The sequence below is a fragment of the Venturia canescens genome, chromosome 2 (assembly GCF_019457755.1).
Source record: "Venturia canescens isolate UGA chromosome 2, ASM1945775v1, whole genome shotgun sequence".
NCBI lineage: Eukaryota > Metazoa > Arthropoda > Insecta > Hymenoptera > Ichneumonidae > Venturia > Venturia canescens.
This window is the reverse complement of record NC_057422.1, coordinates 31,643,697-31,656,388: the sequence shown is the minus strand read 5'-3', so window position 1 is coordinate 31,656,388 and position 12,692 is coordinate 31,643,697. Positions and strand designations below refer to the sequence as shown.

General features: G+C 34.7%; 1 protein-coding gene across 2 annotated transcripts in view; it reads right to left on the bottom strand.

Moving 5' to 3' along the window:
- The window catches only part of LOC122406467 (SET and MYND domain-containing protein 4-like), a 1,392,500-nt gene that overhangs the window by 721,743 nt on the left and 658,065 nt on the right, over positions 1 to 12,692 (bottom strand). For both annotated transcript variants that reach the window (XM_043411934.1, XM_043411935.1), the window contains exon 6: positions 4,354 to 4,475. In XM_043411934.1, coding sequence (XP_043267869.1) covers positions 4,354 to 4,475 — 122 coding nt within the window. The remainder of the gene's footprint in view (positions 1 to 4,353; positions 4,476 to 12,692) is intronic.

Here is a 12,692-nt window from a genome sequence, read left to right as displayed (position 1 = left end):
AAAGTTTGCAAGTGGCCGCGGAGATCCAATTATCTACAGTTTGATAGTTGCTGAAAAAAGGCACCCGGAAACATTTATTATGTCAGAATTCAAAGAAGTAAAAAAAACTGAGCGTACTTGATTCAACAGAGCAACGGAATTCAAAGACGTTTAAGGTACCTGCATTGCTTGTGGAGGAAAACAATTTCATTTCAGGATAATTTAGAAATAAATTAGGAAATTCAGAAATTTGGCATAGAATTTAGAAAAAGGAATATTAAGATAATTAGTAAAGCTGAAAACTTTTGTGATGAATTTTTGAAATTACATGTTACGGTTGGAGTAAAAAATTTAAATAATTGGCACACATGCTGCGACACAAAAATATCAAAGTTTGAAGGTATTCGCTCCATACCGCGGTAATACAAACTTTAATTCTATTTGAAAAGAAATACTTTAAAACTTGCTGAACAAAGTTCCATTACATATTATCATAAAGATAGGGGGTGATACTTAGCACATATACTTATCCACAGAAAATCCATAAATGAGCAACTGAAGACTTTTGTAATGAATTTTTCACTTCATATTTGTGTTACGGTGGGAGTCAAAAAATAAAATGAATGGCACAGTATATAAATTTTATAGTTTGCAGATTTTTGCTGTATTTCAATGATCCAAATCTATAGTATTAGAGTGGAAAGTTGTTAGAAGTCATGATGTTACATTAAAATCACATAGCGCACATAACATTCAGAAATTCTGTAGGTTTCCATGATGTTGGCAGGTATTATACTTAATCGCATCGAAAACTGAGCAAACACTTATCGTAATGAATGTTTTCACCAATAATTCCACATTTGCAGTTTGCAGAATAGGAATACTCAACATACACGTCATTTCCTAAGTATTGTTGTCAAAATTTGTGTTTGCCTACCGCATTCCGAAGATTCAACTTTTCATATTATCAGCAAAAAAAGCATCCAAAGACTTTTTGGAACAAGTTTCATAATTTATTACTCGACAGACCAGGTGGAAAAAGAATAACTACACTTATATCAAGACCAGAAACTGTTTTGAGAATCTGTTGTACAAAATGTGCGATTGATGATCATAATTGGAAACCTCTTGAATCACGTAACCACAATCAGCATGAAGAAATAGTAGAAAATCATAGGACACATATTAGGCAACCAATTAATAATATGCATCGATCCGCTGCAAACCGATGGAGTCAAAACAAGGATCGGAAAGAGCAGAGCCATAGTTAAAAAGAAAAAAGACAGCGCAATTGAAAGAGAACAGAAATCAAAATTGTTTCATGTATCTGTGCATTAGTTTCTGAAGATAGTAATTTCAGATCTATTCAGAAATAAGTAGGTGAAGACTTTAGTAATGAATATCTTCGTTAATATATTCCAGTCGGAACCAAAAAGTTAAAAGATTGGCATACCTGCTATTCCACAGAAATATCAAAGTTCATAGGTACTTGCTACCTACCAGTTATACAGACTTTGGTGCTATACGGAAAAACACTTCAAAATTACATGAACCACATTTTTGAAACTTATTATGACACATTCAAAACAAAGTGACAGATACGATGCATGTTGAAGCAAGCAAAATGCTGTAATTTTGTATGTCTCCATGGTTATCCGCAGACAAAATATTTGATCACATCCAAAAATGATCAGGTGTAGACTTACAGACATGAATTTTTCAACCCACAATGCCAATCGCAAACATGGTCTGGAAATATTCAATATACATGTCGCTTCATCACTTTGTCGAACTTTAGAGGTGTTCATTGCATTTCGAAGATACAAATTTTGATATCATGAAAATTAAGCACCCAATGACTTATTGAAATAAATTTCCAAATTTATCATGTAACAACTCAAGTGAATATATCTATGCATTTACATGGCCCAAAAATTTTTTAAAACTTGTGTGTATGAACAAGCAATCATGAAGGCTTTTTGTTATAAATATTTTAAATTATCTTGTTGAAATTAATATAAAAAAATAGAAATACGAATATCTCTTGTATTGTCTGGAGAACGAATAGAAATTGGTATGAGAATACACTGTAAGCTAAGGAGGTGGAAAAAAGGGACCGGTGAACACAGCCAAACTAAATGAAAGAAATTATGACAACAATACATTGAATTACTTGACCAAAGTTTTTTAAAATTTATTTGAATTCGTTTACACACAACCATCCACCTCTTTCTTTAATGTAATTACACAACATAGAATTTCTGTTTGGAAAGAACGTTTTAGAGGTTATAATGAACGAACGTTTTTTTTCTCATTGTTATTATTATTATTATTCAACACTAATTAGTCACGTCATTAATAATATCGATTCCTTCCACTTTTCAATAACCACTTTTATTTTTCTACACTCTGCACGCAACAGCATTCCGGCGGTCATAACCTCAAACGTCAACATGACGCGAAATCTCGCAAATTTGCTATGTATGTATATATTACGATATCGAAGTAGAACAGATAATTCTTAATTTTCACGACACACATTATTCACGTTTTCACTTCTCAACATTTTACTCACTCTCAGTACACTGTATGAGATCAATTAATCCACTTTTGAGGTTTTATTTATTATAGATATTATTGTCGTGAATTGGGCTCGAAACTTATTGAAACTTTTTTTATGAAAAAAATAAAATTGATTATATGCACTGCTATTTCCAATAATGTTTTATTTATTTCAACGAAATTTGCAAATCTTGCACCGTTGATCCACGGGGCTACGATCGCAATCACTTTATAATAACATAACAGACGATAACAGACGGTATACAAGAAAACATTGAGGACTATCAGAAACTTTCTTATCGGCGATTGGTCGAGACGGATAGATTCTCACCGGTGATTGGTTATGATGGGCATCAAGAAGCTCTTGTATGTATCGGTCTGAACCCATATACGGATACGTCAGCTGCGTAAATGTGTTGGTACTTTTTGCATAATCTTGAGCCCGTGCAAAGTTTTTTCTTAGCAATTACGCCACCGATCATGCTGATTTTGGGCGCAATCGAAAGAGAATTTCTTAATTAGCTGAAAGTTCAATTTTCAAATTGCGACATAACTCCTGAGCTTCGCAATTCAAGAAAATGACATGTCGATTTTACCCCCACCACCGCGAATCGTTTTATTCAGAGATAATATAGTCTCGGCGAGAGCCTCGGGCCAGCAGACGACAGGGCTGTCAATGTACTTGTCTCGAGACTCTGCCGAGTCTCTTGATATGTATCGATCCGCTGCAAACCGATGGAGTGAAAACAAGGATCAGAGAGGGCAGAGCCAAACTGAATATGAAGCAAAATATGGGAAACATGAGAAATAAATTAGAAAACATTTATTCAATTAAAGTTTACATCATTCTAACAGTTCTGTGTGTTTTTGTTGTATTTATTCATATATATAATCTGACGCCTTCATATATATAACCTAGCCTACTGACGATATATTTACACTGGACAATATTTCTCGCACTCTGATTTAATTGAAAGATTATTTTAGTTAACGCTTATTTCTAGTCGAACAAAATAATGAAATCTTGAAAAGTTTTCGTTGATATATGCATCGCGCATTATTTATATCCTTTTTCGCACACATATCACAGACTACATTTACGCGGCCGCTTTGATACTGGTTTAGTATATCACAAAATTTAACGAAATAAACAGTAATATGCACTTCGTTAGATGACGAAAATTATTTTTAGTTATCCCGCACGCACTTCATAACATCATGACCTCAAACGTCAACATGATGTGAAACTTCGGCTGGTGACTTTCGAGCTCTCGGCATGTGACGTTAGTCCGCGACACCGCCGCGAAGTTAGACCGAGGGACATGAGGCCTTTGATGGTATTATATACAGACATGTCAAATTTCTAAATGTTTTAGTAACTTTTGCATAATCTTGAGCCTGTGCAAAGTTTTTTCTCAGCAATTACGCTACTGATCGTGTTGGTTTCGGGCTCATTCGAAAGAGATTTTGAAATTGAGTCTCCAAACTAATTTTCGCTTAACAAAACATCTCTTGAGCTCCGCAATTCTAGAAAATGACATGTCAGTTTTACCCCCACCACCGCGAATCGTTTCATTCAGAGTAAAGATAGTCTCGGCGAGAGCCTCAGGCCAGCAGACGACAGGGCTGTCAATGTACTTGTCCCGAGACTCTACCGAGTCTCTTCATAAGTATTCACTTCCATGACGTGTCATTTCATATACCCTTCGTTTATTTTTCATTTCAGATGAGTAAGCCAGCAGAAATACTTCTTTCTATTGTGTTTGGAAATGTTGTGTCTAGAATTATGCTTTTTGTATTAAGGTATCTTACCTATGAGAAGCGCGAGGATTTTGCATTCGTATTTGTGATAAGTAGAAAGGGACTGATCTCTGCATGTCTTTCCGCAAAAAGCTACGCTGCTGCACACAGGGCAACCAATAGGAGCTCGTAATCTGCAAAGAATACAGAATAATGAATGTACGAGGAAAAATGAGAATAGCAAGACATGAAAATTTTCATATTTTGCAGAGGGTGTGATAAGCCGCAAAGAGTTTAGTAAAGTATGGACAGGGTTGAAAATTAGTTATATTTTATTCGATAACTGGGATTTTGATGAAAGAAAGTGCAAAAGTTACCATCTGACATGAGTTATGTGCAGCACTACAATTTATGGCATCAATCGGAGGATAAGTATTTTATTTGTATATAATACATAATTTTTCACAATATGAAATTGTTCTGAGAAACGTTCAAATCCAAAAAAAAATCGCATCGAAGGTAAAAGTCATTTGTTACTCTATGGTGGCAGAGACTTACTTAGAAGAAAATCGATTCTTCTCAGACTTTCAGGGTCCCCTGGTATTCACAATATTCGACGTCGATTTCGTATCGGTACAAAAAATTATGTTTACGTATGTGCTAAAAGTACTTGTCCGGCCCATCACTTTTCATTCAAATTGCTCATTCAAATAAAAATCAGGGCTCTTCTAGATCTGATGGATGACATCTATGCGTACAGAGGGAAACAGAAGGAATTTAAAAAATTACCTCCAAGAGATTTTAACTTAATTGCATTCATTATAAAAAAATGCAAACAAATTTTTCTGTAATATCCAAGAGATATTATTGCGTATTTATGAAAAAGTATCCTTCGCACGATAAGCATTGTCCAGCTTCCAAATTAACTCCCCAGTTTATATTGAAATGACGGCAATTTTTACTACACGTTTTCTTCTTCAAACGAATTTTATTCGTTATAACAACTAATCTATTCTATTACTGAAGATATTCAGCTGATAATAAATCGCAATTCAATAAATTTTCGAGCAGATTCGTCTGTACAATTTCGTTTTTTTATGGTCACGTACACAATTGCACTTTGTTGAAATCAACATTAAAAAATGAGTGCGACACGGGCATTTCTTGAAATTCGATGAAAAGTGATTCCCAAGTGTATTACTATATACCCTTTCTTAAAAAAAAAATTTCGATATATCGGAATGTAAAGCCTCTATCCGTTGCAATGGTTTTGTTTACTCGATGCCATGAATTGTTGCGAAGAGATAGTTGCCGCCGAGCATATGTGGAATGATGTCCAAATTCAAGTGGGCGTGTAGCAGCGTTAATGCTAGTTCCATAAAAATAACGCAGAAATTAACGTCTAGTTTGATTTTGTTTGAATGAGCAATTTGAATGAAAAGTAATGGGCCGGACAAGTACTTTTAGCACATATTTAAACATAATTTGTACCGATACGAAATCGACGTCGAATATTGTGAATACCAGGCGATCCTGAAAGTCTGAGAAGAATCGATTTTCTTCTAAGTAAGTCTCTGCCACCATAGAGTAACAAATGACTTTTACCTTCGATGCGATTTTTTTTTGGATTTGAACGTTTCTCAGAACAATTTCATATTGTGAAAAATTATGTATTATATACTAATAAAATACTTATCCTCCGATTGATGCCATAAATTGTAGTGCTGCACATTACTCAGATGGTAACTTTTTTGATTCACTTGAACTTTCTCAAGTTCCGGGTGCTTCCCGTAAGAATGAATTTCTCACATCCTATTTGAATTTATTTTTTCCTTTACAATATAATTACACATTTGTATTTTTTTTAATATAATATTTTTTCATGATTTGTGAAAGCTTTTCTTAATTGTTTTGTTGAAATTATTTACAGTTGGTTTCGTAATTTTTTTTACATACCATTATGTTTTGAATTTTTTTCACTCGTCATCCGATGTACTCGTCACTTTTGCATTTATTTGACCACGTTTTGTTCCTTTGAACCAAACGTTTTTCACGCATTACTATGAGTTAACAGATTCATTTTTTTATTCATTGCGTTTAAAATGGTTTTTTTTTATAACCTTTAATAATGAATTGCTCATTTGAAGCAAGTTTCGAGAGAACAGATCGAACAATTTCTTATAAATCATCGTGCATTCGTGTTTTGAACTACATGAGTGTCACATAGGGTTTCACTGAGACTACTGCCCAGGTGACATCAAACATAATTGTACTTGTCTCCAATTTTTTAACAGCATTCGTGCTGTTACTTATGGTTTGATTTGACTACTTTTTGTGCACTGTGAACTTGAAAAAATTTTACAGGATATTGGAAAATCAAATTCTTCATTTTAGGGCACAATGTAGATGACATGTCGTTAAATAACGACAGGATTTCAATGACTAAGGCACTCGAATCTTTTTTCAAGATAACGCGATATTGATCGATTGGAATAATTAAATCCAACATAGGGGGTCACCCCGCATGGCGGCCGAATTTTGTAGGGTTTTTTCGCAATTTTCTTGCGGCAAAGAAAAAAACATAGACTTTTGAAATTCAAAGGGTTTTCTCAATGGTATTTCAACTCGATGGTAGAATTTTTTAACTCTGATATCTCTGGTAGATTCGGTGTAAAGCTACTCCACAGGAACGTATATGTTTCTTCATAGTCTCCGCGATTCCAGGGGATCGGTTTATCTGAAATCAAAAAACCAAGGAGCGTTTGGATTAGTAAAGCAGTGGTTATCACCTGAATTAAAATTATACAGAAATATTAAACATTGAAGGATTTTTCCGTTTAGAAAACCCTTATTTCAATTTTTCAAAATGTTGCATAGCTCAATAATCCTTCAATTTCGATATTTCTGTATGATTTTAGTTCAGGCAATAGCCCACTGCTTTACAAATCAAAACGCTCCTCGGTTTTTTGATCGCAGATAAACGGGATCCCCGGGAATCGTGGACACCATGGAGAAGCATATGGGATCCTGTGGATTAATTTTACACGGAATTAACTCGAGACATCAGAGTTAAAAAATTCTATCCTAAAGTTGAAATACCAAACTCTTTAAATTTTAAGTCTGTGTTTTTTTCTCGTCGCAAAAAATAGAGGAAACCCCAAAAAATGCGGTTGCCATGGGGGGTGACCTCCTCAAGCCGAATCAGTTTTTTTGAAAATAAAAATCGTTTTATTATGCATGCAAGTTGTTTTAGGTATTTTAATACCCACTAGGGTGGTAGTTATTTGGGATCAAATTTATTTTACCCTTTTCGCCCCCTAAATTGGTTCGAAATACATAAAAAGTAATGCTGTAATTTTGTCAGATTTGTAGAACAATACTCAACCCTCGACCATGGGGGTTGAAGTTTTCTGTTCATAATACATGGAATTTTTCTGCGTTTGTGGTCACGATTATATTGTGGGCCTTAATACATTTGGAAAATCTTGAAATTTCCATAAATTGTTTTACAAGCATGTTGCTACACGAAAAAAATTTTCAAAACTCCTACCCTTGAAATGTTGTATAGCATCACTATAAGAACCCATTAATGCGCAAAACGACAATTTTGGACACACAATTTCAAGTACGCAGTTTTAACTAAAGAACAAAATCTGATATAGGGGGTTTTTGAGAGTGCTCTTTCAGAATCTTGCATTTATTTTGTAAAATTAAATCAAAATCTTCATTATTTATTCGTTTTTAATTGAAAAGTCAAGATTTTCTAACATTTTTTTTTCAAAGCGATTTCCCTTACTGTTGCTGCTCTCAAATAACCATATTATCGCCTGCAAAGATGTTCTTAAGGTCTGACGAGTCCAGAACACTGGTTATAAACACTTTTTTCTTACTCAGTTTTTGCATAATGGCGGCTTTTGCAAAACAGCATGATGAAAATCTGTATGATTTTTTTTCTCGAAAGTCTTGACATAACAAAGAAATGTTCCAGAACAAAAAGTATTGAGAATCTTCTAAAGATTACGTGTGATTTTTTTCAAAAATTTTCTAGCTATTTTTGTATTTTTCAATTTCGATAAATTTTTAAAATATTTAAAATCTTTGAAAAGATTCACATTCTTTGGATGATTCTAAACAATTTTTGTTATATAATTTTTTTTTTTAAGTTGAAACTTTTTAAGAAGAAAATTATGAAAATATTCATTATTCGATGGAAAATAATTTTTTTTTCAAAAAGTTTCAACTTTACAAAAAAATTATATAACAAAAATTGTTTAGAATCATCCGAAGAATGCGTGTGAATCTTTTCAGAACTTCAAAAATTTTACAAAATTAATCGAAAGTGAAAAATACAAAACTAGCTAGAAAATTTTTGAAAAAAATCAGGCGTATTCTTTAGATGATTCTCAACACTTTTTGTTCTGTTACATTTCTTTGTTGAGTCTTTCGAGAAAAATACTGGTTATAACCAATGTTCCGGAAAGGTCAGACATTGAAAACACTTTTGCTGGCCTTAATATGGTTATGTGAGTGCAGCAACAGTAACGGAAATCGATTTGAGGGAAAAAAACGTTCAAAATTTTTGACTTTCCAATTCAAAACGCAAAAATAATGAAGATTTTGATTTAATTTTAAAAAATAAACGCCAGGTTCTGAAAGAGCACCCTCAAAAACCCCCTATATCAGATTTTGGAGAATTTTTCTTTTGTTTTTCAGTCAAAACTGCGTACTTGAAATTGTGTGTCCAAAAATATCGTTTTGCGCATTAATGGGTTAGTATGATGATGCTATACGACATTTTAAGGATAGGAGCTTTGAAAATGTTTTCCGTGTAGCAACATGCTTGTAAAATAATTTCTGAAAATTTCAAGATTTTCCAAACGTATTGCGGCCCACAGTAAAATCGTGACCACAGACGCAGAAAAATTCCATGTATTTTAAACGGAAAACTTCAACCCGCATGGTCGAGGGTTAAGCATTGTTTTAAAAGACCCCAAATAACGACCACTCTAATACACACATATACACACACGCGGACATATTTTATTTCGAATTTAAATTTTACTTTGTTGGAATTGAAGTGAAAACTCTTCGTGATTATCAATTTAGTCTTTTTGATGAAAAAATTTCCACCAATGCAAAATGAAAAAAATACTGATTGCCTCAGTTTCGATTTGCCAATAGAAATTTTGTAATCAAGCACTTTCGAATAGTCTGTTATAAGTTTACAGACAATGCGATTATACTGCCTTACTATATTTTTGTAGTCCCTGGCTCTTTTCCGTCATTCCTGTTTTGGGTTATTTTATTACAAGACGATGCCGCGTCTTTAGATATTCTGCAATAACAAACATCGACAAGTTTGATGATACAATCAGAGAGAGCTGATGAGAAAGAGCGGAGGCATGGATTTTTATTTCTAATGTTTCAGAATCCGGACTACATCTCAAGATATATATAGAAAAAATCTCTAACCTTTCTAAATATTTTTACCATCAATCCGAACGTTGTTGACAATTTTCGTTTTTTTTCCCATTACACTACACTCTTGGATTCCTCGGTCTTTATCTCTTTCTTCTTCACTTTTTTCTCACCACTTTCACTAAAACATTGTGTTACGTCCCCGGGAGCTTATCGGAATTGGAGAGGACGCAACACGGGTATGACTTCTCTTTCGGGTCAAGACAATTAAGTCCTTTACCCAGGGACGGAAGTCTCGTCTCTTGGTATGGAGAGAATGTCGGGGCCGATGGTCCGAGAAGCCGCGAGGTGGTGGGATAAAATGAGGGGTTTTGTGAAAAAGAGGATTTGTTACTCACGTCGGTTATTTGTCCTTGTGGTTATTTATTGTCCACTGGTCACACAAACTGATTACAAATTTACACAGTCACGTATTATCTTTAATATAAGTTAAGTACGGCGATATTATTCTGACGGATGAGGTACAATCGTAGTTCAGGTACAAATCGTAGGCAGGAATGGTTACAACGACAAAGTTCAGGATTCGATGGATTGCCCGAGAATGGCAGAGTCCAAACTGGGACGTTGCGTGAAAATGACAAAGTCCGAACTGGGGTGTTTCGCGAAAATGACAAAGTCCCAACTGGGATTTTGAAGTATGGTGAACCGGGTGTCGGTGGAGCAGAGCCTCCGGCAGATACGCTGACTTGAAGTAGAAGACGCTCCGGTGGTCCAGGGTGGTCAGTTTTATACTTGAAATCCCTTCCAAGGGTGCCTCTGAAGATTCCTACTCCTTTTTTTGTTCTTCGGTGGTGGGAAAAGATTCCTAAACGTAGATTTGCTGATTGAGTTGCGTGATATGACTAATTTTTGGTACAGCCCATTTTTCCTTTGGTGGAGGAGAAGGCTCCTGTCCGCGGATGCGCGGATCAAGCCCTGTTGTGACTAGTTTTGTTTCCATCCCTTTCTCTCTGGTATAAGGAGGGGTTTTTTGATTCTTGGTTTGCTGATAAGTCGTTAAATCGAGTCGCGATCTGGCTCATTTCTGGCGTTTGGTCCTTCGTCTTCGGAGTGGGAGATGGCTTTGTCCACTGATTTGTGAATTAGTTATAAAGCTGCGTTCTCAGCGGTGCGCATCGTCCAGCGTTCTCATCCCCCAACAAGGAATTTGTTCACTTGTAGTTATTGGAGTGGAAAAGTTAATGGGGTGTTAAGGAAAATAGTTTGTTAAGGAAAATAATGTTTAAGGGAAATAGCGGATCACGTCATCTCTTTGCTCTAGTCCTGTCACGCCTGTGTGTCGCCTGCCTTTTAATGACCGTGTTGCGTTGGAGTGATGACTGAGTCACGGTAGCCCGATTTTTCTGATATATGGGGTAGTAGAAAATCATCTATTGTCCCTCTTGGTTACAGATTTGGGGCTAATTTTCATGGCAGTTCGCATAGCTGGTTTGAGTTTTATGGCCCCCGGAATCCCTTCGAGAGGTTCCGATCAATACTCTGATTCTTCTTGTTATTATGATTATTATTTGTGATTGGACTAAGTAGTTATTATTAATTAGTTGAATCTAATAGGAGTTGGATGTAACAATTGTACTGCTTTTATTTATTTTCTACAGAACCGGAAAAAATTGGAACAGTTTCGGTGAATTGTAACATTTGCGATCTTTATAACCTCATTTAGTTAGCATTGAAATAACACACCATACGTCATATCATAACGGAAATATATAGGTATATTAGGGTGGTCCTTAAAAGGGGTGTTTTCGAATTTCTTCGCTCCCAGGGGCTCAAATGCTTCCAAATTAATTAAAAATAATTCCCTGAAAATTTGAGCTTTTAATATTAACTCTAAGATAGTCCGCATTCCAACCTAAGATTCTTATGGAAATAACATGAGAAAAATTCCTTTCGTTCTTTAGTATTTCATAACTCTTTTTTTTTTTTTTATTTTTTTTATTTTTTTTTTTTATTTTTTTTAATTCGTATTGTCCCCCCGCGTAGAGGCTTTCGCCTATTGCAGGGTCGGCCCGGGTCAGTAGCCAGTCCCCCCTGGGGGTCTGGTCCGGATCAGTAACCAGTCCCCCATGCGGCCGCACCCGACTTCCCCCTCTGTAGCGCATTTGCCATGGCACTCGATTCCATGGGCACAGGGAAATTGCGGAAAACCTGTGCCACTACAGCCCCTTACTTGTCCTTCGATTGATATCATAAATTTTAGTGCTGCACGTAACTCAAATGGTAACTTTTTTCAATTTATTATAAAATATTTGGCCTCGAATTGATATTATTAATTTTAATGCTGTAAGTAACTTAGATGGAATTTTTTAAAAATTGATTTAGTTGTTAGAATAAGATAAGAAAAATGGGGCATCGTTTTTCAAAATGTTTTCAAGCGTGATATTTCGGTTTTTTATTTCTCATGTTTTATTTGAATTTTTTTCACTTTACAAACGAATTACAGATTTGTATTTTTTTTAATGTAATGTTTTTTCAAAATTTGTGTAATTTTTTTCCAATTGTTCTGTTGAAATTATTTACAGTTGGTCACATAATTTTTTTAAGGAATTTTTATTACATTTTTCGTGATATGATCAGGAAACACGGAAGCATCAATGTACTTGTCCCAACCGTTTTTTCCCTAAGGGTTTGATGAATATCCTTGATAATATTGATAATGAGAAAAAAAAATTAAACTTTGAGCTCAAATAACTCTTAAACCAATAGACTTAGCTAGAAATCATAAAAGACCTTTTTTGTAGAGCGTCAAATTCTCTATGAAAATATATGTGTCTCGAAATTTTTAATTTATTTGTCCCAGAGTTATGAAATACTAAAGAACGAAAGGAATTTTTCTCATGTTATTCCCATAAGAATCTTAGGTTGGAATGCGGACTATCTTAGAGTTAATATTAAGAGCTCAAATTTTCAGGGAATTATTTTTAATTAATTTG